At 39.0% G+C, this 14,209-nt stretch overlaps 1 protein-coding gene across 5 annotated transcripts in view; it reads right to left on the minus strand.

The window, feature by feature from the left end:
- Nucleotides 1-4,476: 4,476 nt before the first annotated feature.
- The window catches only part of CCDC141 (coiled-coil domain containing 141), a 153,450-nt gene continuing 143,717 nt past the window's right edge, over nt 4,477-14,209 (minus strand). For all 5 annotated transcript variants that reach the window (XM_074967681.1, XM_074967685.1, XM_074967680.1 and 2 more), the window contains 4 exons: nt 10,477-10,631; nt 10,248-10,377; nt 9,999-10,164; nt 4,477-4,694 (listed from right to left, as the gene is read on the minus strand). In XM_074967681.1, the coding sequence (XP_074823782.1) occupies nt 4,565-4,694; nt 9,999-10,164; nt 10,248-10,377; nt 10,477-10,631 (581 nt within the window). In that variant the 3' untranslated portion in view covers nt 4,477-4,564. The remainder of the gene's footprint in view (nt 4,695-9,998; nt 10,165-10,247; nt 10,378-10,476; nt 10,632-14,209) is intronic.

Raw genomic sequence — 14,209 nt, forward strand, 5'->3', positions numbered from 1 at the left:
AAAGGGGGATGAAAATCCCACAAATGGCAACATTCCTTTAAACCAAGTCATGAAGTATCACAGAAAACCAAGGTTTTGTATCCAAACATGAAGCAAAAATGGAAAATGTTCTGTAAGTGCTAAATATCACTACATGTTTAAAGCTGCATTCACCAACTCCAACCTTTTTGCATATACATTGTGGTTTGTAACACAGGCACGGGATTCCACCTGCACAAAGTTCATTGCAGAATAAGGGTGTTGGGGCAGATCCTCAGCTAGTACAAATTGGCTTAGCTCCATTGTCCTTAATGCTATGGCAATTTACACTTGCTGAAGATCTGACCACCGACTTTTAAAAACAAACAAAAAAACACGGTCACGTGCAATTTCTTAGATAATGGTAGATAACTCTTATCCAGTGCTTTGCATCTTTAGATCACAAAGAGCTTTACAAAAGGTCAGTATCTTCATCCCCATTTTCCAGATGAGGAAACTGAAGCACAGGGAGGGAAGTGACTTGTCCAAATTCACCCAGCAGGCCAATGGCAAAACTGGGACTTGAAACCAGGTTTTCCTTGTCCACTAAGCTACATTGGCTCATAATATATCATATCATATATACAAGTTTCACCTCCCACAAAACCCTTAGACACATTAGCCCTTGGAGAAATGGGTACTACAATGCACATACTATTTCTCAAAATATACACTATGTCAGAAATAGAATATGATCTTTAGTGTAATAAAATATTGTGGGCCTGATACTACAAATACTTCTATATGTGAGTAACTTTACTCATGCAAGTAGTCCTTTTGACTACAATGAGTGAAGGTGCATAAGGGAAACAATTACTTCAATGCGCCTGCATGTGGAAGTGTTGGAGGATCAAATCTTTAGTCATAAGAGTGTGGAACATTAACTTCACTGTTTCCTGACTTTTGAATGCTTCACCATACAGCTTTAACAGGCTCTTAATATACTTTTAAAATGGGGTTTCCCTAGTTTATTAAAAAAATTAAAAATCAATAATATGCACCTATTTGCTGAACAGCAGTAGAGTGCACTGTACTGCAAAATGTATGCAGTCGATAGGACAGGAGCCCTGTGTTCTTTCCTGCTCCCCTTCCCGCTACACATTCATTCACTAAGGCTTTGTCTACAATATGGAGACTATACTGGCATATCTATGCCAGCAGAGCCATGGAGTATAGACTCAGCTTACACCCAACAGAGGAGCTTCTCTTTTGGTGTAGGACGACCACCTCCTTGAACCACATTAGTTACATCAATGGAAGTTGTATCTACGCTGGGGTTTTTGTTGACATAGCTATGTCAGTCAGGGGTATGTTTTTTCATACTTCTGACAGATGTAGCTATTCCAATATAACTTTTCAGTGTAGGTCAAGCCTAAGTATATGGAGAGAGGTAGAGCCCCACCTCCTCTCCTACGTACCTTTGTTTTCTTTACACACCTTCTCTCAATGTGAAAGAGTAGGTTGTGTATGAACTTTCTCTTACGCGCACACCCTTTGCAGAGCCAACAGAACTTGACAAGCAAGCAGTTACTGGATCACAGTCAACAAATCAAAGCACATGTACAAAGTGTTTTTCTAAACCCTTATAACACTGACAAGCCAAAAATCAATTTTCACCGACATGACCTAGAGCATAAATCCCTGTTGAGTTGCTAGTTTTCTAAACTCTTCAAAACAAAACATTTTTATAATTCCCCTGCTTCAGCCTGGAAAATGGCTGAACTGCTCCCCTCTTCCCCCACAAACTTTCCAAAAATATTTTCTCCTGGACTGAAAACAAACATGCCAAGTTTCAGCCTGAAAGACAAAAATTTTATAGGCAACAGAAAACATTTGCAATGACATCTGTGCAACCATATCCACATAATACCGCTAATGAAACAGTAAGTATCTTTGGCCAGACTGATGGCTTGGGATGCTTGCACTCCATTACACAACCATGTGAGAAAGCCAAGTTCCACACTAACCAACCTCAGGGCCCTTAATGGAGCCTGGAAATATGACAAAGATAATGATAGGAACCTGGAGAGAATACACAGACTACGCTGATCTTCTCCACTCATAGCACCTCCTAGGGGTCAGCTATTGAGTGATGGGGTCTGTTGGAGGATGCCTACATTTACAGCTGAAAAGTTGATGCTGCTGTCAGGTGCTGGTGCTATCTGAGATGGTGGGATAAGATAAACAAGAACTGAGGCTTTGAATGAAGAAGATACCAACTAGGAATGAATCTTCCCATCTCTCTCCTGAAAACAGTCTTAGCTGTAGTGCTCTGTGTGTGCATGTGTGTGTCAGTGTCATAAAATAGCAGGCAGATGGTCTCCATAATGTATTACATCTTTTCCATTTTTAATTTCTAGGATTCTATGAGTGATTTAGGTGTGCTTATTGTCAGAAAAGTGAGTATGTAAACAAAAGACACCTTAACAGATCTGTTCCCTGTGTGCATTCACAGTTATATCTATTTGCCTTGCTGACAATGACAAATCATAGCAGTGTCACAAAACTATGGGAGAGTGTGTTGAATTCTGTTTCATATATTACCTAACATTGTTAATAAAAAATCCACAGCTGGAACTTAATCAACAGTCAGGATGGTAAGCCAGATAAGGAGTAGGAGGGAAAAAAACCAAAACAAAACAAAAAGCAAAAACCGAGCTTGACTTTCAAATCCCAAGCCGTGTCTGAAGGTCTGGGAATTAAAAAACAAACAAACAAAAAAACTCACTGTTTTTTCAATGAGCAAATTGGCTATGGAATCAGGGACAATAGACATAAAACCCCACAATTTCATGTTCACAGAATCACTTTTTCAGAGATTTAGTTATCCTGCAATTTCTAACACTACTTCTATAAACAGTCCAGCTGATAAGAGATATTACAGAACTAAAGTGTTTATCAATTTTAATTTTACAGTCTATGTGTGAGTCATGTAATTAAATAGCCCATACTCCAATTCCCTGGGTTTAAAGGCTATTAAAAATAAAATATTTAACACTGACCTTTAGCCCACTGTCAATACCTGCGTGAATAAGATGTATAAGTGAAGTATTTATTGACTGAAGATGATTATAGGGGACTCACAGCATATAGGTTTTGTCTTTGTTGATTTTTTATGTTCATGGTTTTAGACTGAGAGACAACTGCTAATGTGTTATTTGGGTCCCCATTTGCAAGGGTGAAGTTCACCCCCATGCGTAGAGGGCCAGAGCAAAGTCTTAAAGTTCCAAAACAGGGCTACAGTGGGATTTAAGTGGTGCATAAACCTAGTACTCACCTGGGCACACAGGACATTCACTTAAAGTATCAATTTTCCAAACCTTTGCACCACAGACATGCTTTACAAAATGCACACGGCATCAGCTATGTTGGCCAAATAACACACAGTAGTATAGGAATAGGAGGCTGTGTTGCACGAACTGTCTGCTGCATGGGGCTTTGAAAATTTGGATCCGAGTGACCATTGAGGAACAGCTATTTTAGAGTCTGAAAGTCCTGCTGGTTCAACTCCTTCTCAAATTGATAACCAAACTATGGCTTTTACTGTTCCTCTTCCTCCAATACTTCCACTGCAGGTGTTAAGTGGCTTCTAGAATGTCTGCTGCTGATCTGGTGGTAGTCTTGGAACTCTTTAAGGATAACTGTAGGAGCGTCTGCAATCCAAAGGAAGAAACCCAGTTTTCCAACATAAGTGAAAGTGACAGGTGGCCTATCACCAGGCACTATAATCCAAGTCTTGCAAACAAGATGCATATATGTATTAAGCTGCCTTAAAAAGTTTCATCTGCCCAGAGACCATCTTTGTAGCAATCCTGAGTAGGCCCCGCCTTCCAGTTGCCAGAAATGATTCCTTGTCCATGCACAGGCTCCCTAGGAGCATTGCCAGAGACCTTGGGAACTAATCAGCCCCCCACTCCAGGTTTTAAATACATAGGATTAGCCAGCCACAGAGACAAAAATTTATTTCTATCATTCCCTGATTATAGAAGCCATTAACCCTTGCCTGTATCAATGAAAATTGAAGAACTGAAGTCCTCCATTAGCTACTTAAGAGGAAAAGGGGGAAAACTTGCTCTTCTCTCCTTCAGTTGCTTGTGTACCACACTTGATATTTGTTCTCAGTCTTGCTGACAGAATGGGTACAAGAAAACTGACCTACCAACAAGGATGACTGTGGTCTTGAGAGGCCTATGAAAAGGTACTTAAAAAAGTAGAGGGGAATTTACTAATATCACTTATAAACACACCTCAAAAGAAGGTGTGTTTTCTAATTTGTCTTACAAGCCAGGATAAAACAACTGAAGTCGAAACCACAACATTTACATCAAGTAGATTCTGCTATGCATGTGACTTTATTAATGAAATATAGAGAAACAAATTACAAATTCTAAATTACTAGCATGTTCTTAACGGGTATTAATTAAGCAGTACTCAGAGATTCCCTTCCCCCCTCCCCCCCCACAATGTCAAATCTCCATGAAGATTCACAGCAAGCAATTAGTCCACTCATAAATTGGGCATCCTGAAGTTCAACCCATCTTCTTAATTAGATTTCCCCTATAATATCCTCTGGAGTATCCAAGAGAAGTATGGGATCATGCTTCAAATTGATGTTAACCTCTTGCGACTCCACATTTGAAAAACAGGCACTCTGCAGCCAGTGTTTATGTTTTAACCTGTGCAAGCAAACACATTTAAATGAATATCAGCTACATTTTAATCTGGCGTAAATTACAGCACTCTTCATTCACCATTCTATGGGGTTTGACAAAACTGCTCCTAAAATATCCAAGATCATGGACAGAAATATGGAGTAATCACATCCCTAACAGATTACATCACTGGCCTAAAATTTATATTACTGGTGAAGAGTAAGAAGAAGCAGTGTTATGTACAAGCAGAGGAGTCACAACAACAAAACAAAATTTCACCTGCTGCTTCTCCTTAACAAAAATTAAGGTAGTCTTCAGGTTTTTGTTTTTTCTTTGGAACAGATGACATTTCACCATGATGCACAAAGCATGGACCTTTGCCTTCTCAGCTGGATTTGAATAGGAGCACCAAGGGAGAAAGGATTTTTGAAGAAATATAAGAGCAGTTTTTGCAACCAATGTGCTGCCTATGGCATATGTTCTAGTTCTCTTTCCTGTGTTATGAGCTTTGATTCAGATCAACACATATCTCACAAGAGATGGGAAGAGATTCCAAGAATGCTGGTTCTTCACTCTTATCAACATAGCACACCAGATCTTTTAGAGGATGTGAAGATTACAGAGAAAACTCAGGTATTTATTCCTTCAAGAGAGATCATCAGTCCAAATGAAGGAGCAAGAATACCACAATAATAATGAAAGTTCTGGCAGCAAATACACAATGATCTGACCAATATAAAGGTAAGATCTTAGATAGAGTGTTGAAGGCTATTTAGTAGCATGTTGGCTGTCCTACAGACTCTCAACCACTTTCACAGGAAACAGGAACAGTCATTCGCTACTTGCTAGCAGGATTCATGGAGATTTTTTCTATTGAATAATCCTAAATGGAAATAATCCTAAATCCCTTAGCCTCTCACTTTAGGTTCTCAGGGCATTTTAAGACAAAAAGATATCCAAACAATCTACCTTTCACAGAGTTGTAACATGCTTCATTAGAAGAACTGTTCAGGAATTTTCCAGTGTTTTTGGTTTTGACAGAAAATGTGGTTTGAGGAAAAAATAAAGATTTTCCACAGGGAAATTTTTATTTTGGAAAATTTAATAAAAACTTTTTGGCACCAGGAAATAAAATCAAAACAAAATATTTAATTTCAGGTCAAGTTGATCCAAATCATATAATTTTGGTTTGTTGAACTGCACCAAAATGTTTTGTTTTGCATCATTAATCTGTGTCCACTTTAGCTTCCCCTGCGCCTCACATTTTTATTTTTCCTTTTATTTTTTGGCTCCACAGCCAAGTGACATCTCCCATAATGCACCATGGTCTCACCTGAGACTGAACCCCAGTGTTGCATTAAGAGAGTCCCACACCCCTACAAAATGTTTCCTTTTGATACATTTCAAAAAATATTTTAATGTCTTTTCTTTTAGAACATGTACCATTAAAGTTTTGATATTTTGACTTTTCATTCTGATTTGGGCTGAAAACAAACATCAACATACCAAAGTTTCCCACTGGATGGAAATTCCAAGTTTCTCTCAGCTCTCCTTGTTCGATACATCATCATAATATTCATTAGCATGAATTCTGCCTTCTAATTAGTGTAGTCATCCTTCAGCAGCCTATTCTCCCCCTGCCTCCACCAGCTTCTAGGCCCAGTCTCCTTGCCCAGCCAGTCCCAGTCCTCCTCCAACCCCCCATCTCCTTGTCTGATCTGTCATCACAACTTCAACCCTAGGTTTTTCATCCAGTCTCAGTCTCCTCCCCTTGTTTATGTTTCTAAACAAAGTAACAGTGAACTGATACTAGGGAGAAGTCAGTTAACATAGACCTAGAACAGTGGTTCCCAAACTTGTTCCAGCAGCTCCCATTGGCCTAGAGCAGTGAACCGCAGCCAGTGGGAGCCGCGATCAACTGAACCTGCGGATGTGGCAGGTAAACAAACTGGCCCGGCAGGGGCTTTCCCTGCACAAGTGGCGGAACAAGTTCGGGAACCACTGACCTAGAATATAAAATGATTAGGGAGAAAAATACTTACCCCATAGCACTTTGCACAAGAAAGTAGAATGTAAATCAGAGGGTGAAATTTAGCCTTGTGTAGGAAGACATTTCAAGGGTTATGCACCACGTATGTCCCACATACTTAAGTTCTCAAAATTGATTCTAAGTAGGACAAAAGCTGTGCATAGGCCCTGCACTGGGCAATTGAACAGTTGTGAATTTATCCCAAATCAATCTGAAGAAGTTGATGACACCTCTTTTTCTCAATGTGCATGTTAGTTCAATTAAAAAGTAGCATATTTTGTCTACAGTTCGACTATGACGGATAGAGATGCTTTCCTAAGAAAAGGTGTAATCAAAGTTCTCTTATTGCAACAAACCTCCCCTTCTAGTAGTGCTTTTCTTCACTCTCAAGTGAAGTCCACTCTCTTTTATGAGAATATTCCATTTGTTTTATGCAGCATTCAAAATACTGTAAAATACCTGCCAAATTCTCCTTGATGTGAGTGGTCAAGTATCTCCTGTACCTTGGAAACCTCTGTACCTTATCCTGAAGATCCAAGTGTCATTTCAGTTGTTGATCTGTTTTAATGGTCATAATTCTGTCACTTTTGCTTTTTTGAGGATTGTAAAAAGAGGGTCAATGGAGCAAATTTACTGATGTAGCCACTATCAACTTTAGCTTAATTCTGCCTTCAGAAACACAATACACACAAATCGCATTAACTTCACTGGGGTTGGTGCACATATCCAAAAGTATGGTCTGACTCCTAACCACAGCAGCGAATGCTATACAGCCAGTGAAAATGCATTGATCACCATAATGTGGCATGAAGTCTTCTGTGAGAGCTTTCAATTTTTTTACAGAACTTTTGGGATGAATTTGCTAAGCGTTTCCTAAAACCCACATTCCAAACCCTGTAACTTGAACACGTTCATACTCCTAGCAGCAGTCACTGTGAACCCAACATTATTTTTCAGGATAGCACTAAACTGATCTTGTGTGTCAACCAGATATGATTAGCAAAGATTTCAACACATGCGAGTGATAGTCATCACTTATGGATCTAATATTTTGATAAAATACTGACCTTTCTGGCATAAGACTTTGGCTTATAAGTAGGAAATTATTTTTGTCCATTTTAGTGTCACAGTAAGTGCTAATGCCCCAGTGAGAATATGACCACTGTCTCCTCAGAATCTAGTGATGTCATTGATGACACTGAAGAATTCTATCACTCCTCTCTCCCGCCTTCATGTCACAGTTTTATTCTGGTGAAAACTTGGTAACTAAATGTGTAGGCATAGGACTTAAAGAAACTGAATAAGGTACCTGGATGGTAAAGGAGGTGTCATGCGTGGCATCCTTTGCTATGCTTAAAAAACCCTTGTGCTCCTGCTAAGTTAACTTGGGACTTTTTGCAGAACACACCACTGATTTTATTTTCCAGCTGTTGAGTAAAGAGATCATGTATAGATAGCACCTTCTCTCTCTTCCAATGAGAGTGCAGGATGTACTACTGTTCACCTAATATGCCCAATTCATGAATGAAATAATTTCCTTGGGAGAGACTTTGAGAATGAGCAATGAGAAAATGTATATAACAAATTGCCAAGCCTGTGACCATTTCACTTACAAAATCCTATGCCTGCTTGGCACCGGTTAGTAGTGCATCCTTTTGCAGCAATAGTGTTGATACCTTGTTTCAGCTATACCAGCATGTAATAGAAGCTTAGTTGAATTTTTACAACACTCTTTATTCCAAAGTGCCTTTGCACAATCAGTCTAAGAGGTTGTTATACACAACATAAGAATAGCCATACTGGGTGAGACCAATAGGTGTTCTAGCCCAGTATCCTGTCTTCTGACAGTGGCCAGCGCCAGATGCTTCATAGGGAGCAATTTATCAAGTGATCCATTCCCTATTATCCAGTCTCCGCTTTACCGATGTCCAAAACATGCGTTTATGTCCTTGCCCATCCTGGCTAATAGTTGTTGAAGGACCTATCCTCCATAAACTTAACTAATTCTTTTTTGAACCCATTTATACTTTTGGTCTTCACAACATCCCCTGGAAACGAGTTCCACAGACTAAATGTGCATTGTAAGAAGAAGTACTTACTTTTTTTTTTTTTAAACCTGCTGACTATTAATTTGATTGGGTGACCCCCTAGTTCTTGTGTTCTGTGAAGGGGTAAATAATACTTCCTTATTCACTTTCTCCACACAATTCATGATTTTATAGACCTCTATCATATCCTTCCTCAGTCATCTCCTTTCTAAGAGGAACTTTCCCAGTCTTTCTAAGCTCTCCTCATATGGAAGCTGTTACATACCAGTAATCATTTTTGTTGCCCTTCTCTGTACCTTTTCCAATTCTAATATCTCTTTTTTGAGATAGAATGACCAGAACTGCATGCAGAATTCAAGGTGTAGGCATACCAATGGATTTGATAGTGGGATTATGATATTTTCTGTCATATTATCTATCCATTTCCTAATGGTTCATAACACAACTTTTTTGACTGCGGCTGAATATTGAGCAATGTTTTCAGAGAACTATCCACAATGACTGTAGGATATTTCTTGAGTGCTAACAGCTAATTTAGATCCCATCATGTTGTATGAATAGTTGAGATTATGTATTCCAGTGTGCATTACTTTGCATTTATCAACACGGAATTTCATCTGGCATTTTGTTGCCCAGTCACCCAGTTTTGCGAGATCCCTTTGTAACACTTCAGTCTGCTTTGGACTTAACTATCTTGGGTGATTTTGTATCATCTGCAAACTTTGACAACTCATTGTTTACCCCTTTCCCCAGCTCATTTATGAATATTTTATATATTCATAAATGATAAGTTACATTTACAGAGACAAGATGGATGAGGTAATAGCTTTTACTGGATCAAGTGAGACAAGCTTTCGAGCCACACAGACCTGAAGAAGAGCTCTGTGTAGCTTGAAATCTTGTTTATCTCACCAACGGAAGTCAGTCCAATAAAGATATCACCTCACCCACCTTGTCTCTAATATCCTGGAACTGACAAGGCTAGGCTAGACACTACATACAAGTTACATTTATGTAAGTTACACTTATGTTCTACTGTATAGTTAGTTAGTTATAAGATTTTATAAATTGTATATGGATCTATATCTTCTGATGGAAATCTAAATGCAGATGATAGTCATGTTATGATTCACTTACTCACTTTTGTGTATTGTAAGACAACAGGGTCCTGTGCATGCTTCATAAATGAAACTCAGTACAGCCACTACAGTACATTACAAGACACAGTACTCAGAGTAAATCTGAAGTTACCTCACTGACAGGTGTTTAGCCATTGGCCTTTGACCTTTCATACAATATGTGTTCTGACCTTGTCCCACTTCAGTTGTAGGGACACTCATTTTTTCTGAAAAATATCCTTGTTCCTGTTTTGATTTTGTCTCAGTTACAGAGAGAATTTCTGGTTTTTCATTTTTCTCTGAAACAAAACATATATGTCAGTGAGAGTGGTAACAAAGTTCTCTTTAATTATATAATGTGCATTGGAGGAGGGGCATTCACCTGTAACTCTTATGAAAGCTGAACAGTATGCTTCCCCAACTTCATTGCTGGCAACACAAATATATTTCCCAGTATCAGCAAGGACTACATTTCTTTTTAAAAGGTAATAGGAGTCACCTAATTTCTCAATCTGTAAAATAATAAAGTATGTGCAGACAACAATTAGTAGCACACAGAAAGATATACTATGTCCCTCCCCAAGGAACACTTTAAAAAAGTTAAATCATACACTGATGTTTCCAGCTACCAGTCTGATATCATCTTTAGTCCAAACAACATTTGGTCTGGGTATTCCATGTATAGTGCAATGCAGCACTAAATCTTCTCCTTCTTGTAGAGTTGTATGTCCAAATTTCTGTACGAAGTTTGGTTGTTTTCCTTGTACTGAAAAAAAGCGTACACTGTACTTGAAATGGCACAAGCAAAAAAACTCTTCTGCTTTCATAATTTTTTGATTATTGCATGGAGAAAAGAATCCATGATTATGGTTGAATCTCAAGAGTACTAGTTTACACAGCAGTGGAGGACAGACATTTGAAATTATATTTCTTTTATTTAGCATGGATATGGAGTGGGAATGGTGAAACTCTCCTTGGCACACAGGGTGGCGAGCATCATGATCTCCATGCAGCAGGAGAGTGATATTAATTTCAAGGTAGCATTAGATAATCACATTCTTTATGTGAGTAATAGATAAATATATGGTGGATTACCTTACTGCAGTGAATAGTAAAACACATTTCCTACAGAAGTTTAAGGAACAATGTCAAGACTGGCAAACTTTTGGGCTAGGCTTACTGTTGCATATCATACTTTTCTTTGCTTTTCTAGTCTGTTCCATCCTTCCAGGTTAGCAGCTTAGTGAAGCACACAAGAATCCTATTCTATAAAAGGGTCAAATTCACACTAATGCTGAAGGACAGAACAGGATTTATGCACTCTTAAGTTACCACTTAAGCCCCACATGAAAAACTAAGGTAGATTGCTACAAAGTATAGGATTTTTAGAGCAGCCCAGACACTTAAATCATATCTTGCTTCCCCTCCACATCAGAAATATATATTCTCTTTTTCTCCTTCATTATTTCATAATGTACCATAGCATACAGATTTATTAAGAACAATACAAGGCAAACCCCACTGTATGCATGCTAGCTACCTCATTGTGAGGGTAAATCCTTTAGGTACATACAAGACCCTCATATAATAGAGCTATTAGGGTTTAGTAACCTTATTCAAAATATTTCACTGATTTAAATTTCACAAACTCTTGGGTGTGATTCTGCTCTCACTTATACCGGAGTAATTCTGTTCAACAGAGTGATTCCTGCAATACACAAAAGTGAGAGCAAAATCAGTATATCCCTCAAGAGTGTGCAACAACACTAACAGCAAATGATCATTAGTCCCCCATACAAAAGTCTCTGGCAGAGGTGCATGTCAGGGGCCAGCAGGGAGTGAGAGCAAGCGTGGCTGGGACAGTCCTGAGCCCTTGCTATCTCCCCTGGCTACCACAAAGTCTATAATTAACCAGTGCCAGAGGCCAAAACTATGTCAACTCCTCAGGCCACCCCCATCACAAACTGTTGGCCTGTGAGAGGCATATCTTTAGGTGCTCCCATTGAAATGAAGCAACTCCACATACACCCCTTATTGCAGGCCATGGCTTTAAGCTACAAATAAGAGGTATTTGATGTGGCTGGCATAGAAGAAGCAGCAGATCTGGGGAGAGGGAGTTTATATCCTCAAACAGTGCTCTTATATTAATGACTATGAAGTTAGATCCTATCCAATGTTGCTGTGTAGCTGGAAGCAGAGATAGTTTTGGAATGAAAAGCTCTTTACAATCACCTACTAAATATATTCAGTGGGAGTGCTAAGGAGAGAGGGTTATTGGAAACTATTTAGACTCCAAACTGCCATCCACCAGCAAAGGGCAAGTTAAACTATAGGCAGACACAGGCAACACAATTTATTTGGATTAAATGAGCACTGGGGAAGAATAGGATTGGTCCAGGGAAAAAGTTAAGTATACTGAAGGTTCTGATTTCCAAATCAGGTCAGAGGCAATCTCCCTGGAAATGTAAAGAAAAATTATGCAAACTGGAAGTATTTTAACTGAGAAAAGACATTTTAAGTTTCCAAATGTTCCATGTGGGCAAAACCCCCAGATTTTTTATTATTTTTTTAAAAACAGAAACGTTGCTAATGCTTTTAGTTTCAATAAGAAAGTTTTGAATGAAAAATTTCAACCTGTTCCAGTGCCAAATAAATTTAACTCTCCTCGTTTATTCTCCATTTGTCTTTTAGTTTCATATTTCCTACTTTGCAGTAATCAATCCTGTGGCAGCAGCTCCTCTCCATGAAGCACAAGCAAGGTTTCTGGCAGCATGGATGAGCCACTCCTCCCCTGCTCCCCATTTTCTTCTGTCTCTAAAATTTCTCTTTTCCACCTATTTGTCTCCCATTGTCCCTCCCCTGTATCCTCCCCAACTCCTATTCCCTCCCCTTTTGTTTCTCTCTTGCATTTACCTATTTGTTCTACATCACCTGCCCCTCTTGGAGCATCCATGTTTACTTTTTTGTGACCAGTAGGTGATCCTGCAAGGTACCAAGCCCCACAGAAAAAAAAAAAAGAATTAAAGGGTGTTCAGATTAAGCCATTAATCCTTGAAGTTTTGCTATTTCCTGATACTAATGGGGAAACCTCTCCTGTTGCAAATAAGCTGATACACCAAAATGTCAGAATGAATTTCTGATGCACCCATCACAATACAGTTTCATGAACCACCACAAATGGCTGCGAGTTCCTAAGGAGTTGTTCATTTTCTCCATTACTTCAGTGCTATTGTTTTTTCAGTAAGGTAGAGCCAATGGCTGCGTTGAGATAGAATGATTTATGTGGTACCAGCGTTGGCACAAAAAGTTTTCTGATGAAAACTTAGCACTCAAAGAAGCTGCTCATCTTTGCTATCTTTGTGTATCTAAGTAATAGGAAGGGCCCACACCTTGTAGATGGGCACCTTCTAAATTATTTTAAAAATAAAATTCAGAATGTGGTTTAGGGCGAGTTTCCAGTCAACATGCTGTGAGCAGACATTGTGCCATCCTACAGACTGACGTGACTTTAACCAGCCAAGAGACCATATACCATACATGATTCAAGTGTATGAGTCAAAGAGTTGCATCCCAGCTGAGAATATTAAAATGGGTGTCTGCCTCTGGTTTCTGTGACTGTCGCTAAAGAGATTAATTTGCACCAGTAAAAACAAAACCCAGTCACTTTCCTAGCTGTAGTAGAAGTGTTTGTTTAGCACTGTGGAATTATGTTGGACAAAGGTGGTGTATTACATGAAATTTCCTATATCTTTCTGACTCAGTGGGATACTATGACACAGAGTGAATCTTTTGCCATCATAGAGATTTCTGTTCTGTAAATCAGGAGAGTGTAGAACCAAATGTTCCTTATTTTGAACAGAAAAAGTTGAAACATCTGTTCAAATACAGCCATAATGTGACAAGGATTCCAGATTTGATCTGGCTTCCTGTTGAACGTTAGTATATACTACAAAGTTTGCAGTGACAACAAAGTTCATCTTCTAACAACAACAATAATTTTAACGGACATAAACAGATTGCTATAGGCAATCAAGGCTTTCCATCCCTCCCTGCTCCCCCCCCATTATATCATCTTGAAACTGCAAATGGATCGAACATGGTTTTCTAATTTTATATTAATATTTCGCGATCTGCCATCATAGACTATCAGGGTTGGAAGGGACCTCAGGAGGTCATCTAGTCCAACCTCCTGCTCAAAGCAGGACCAATCCCCAACTAAATCATCCCAGTCAGGGCTTTGTCAAGCCTGACCTTAAAAACCTTTAAGGAAGGAGATTCCACTACCTCCCTAGGTAACCTACTCCAGTGCTTCACCACCCTCCTAGTGAAAATGTTTTTCCTAAT

Source organism: Natator depressus, chromosome 11 (genome assembly GCF_965152275.1).
Source record: "Natator depressus isolate rNatDep1 chromosome 11, rNatDep2.hap1, whole genome shotgun sequence".
NCBI classification, from domain to species: domain Eukaryota; kingdom Metazoa; phylum Chordata; order Testudines; family Cheloniidae; genus Natator; species Natator depressus.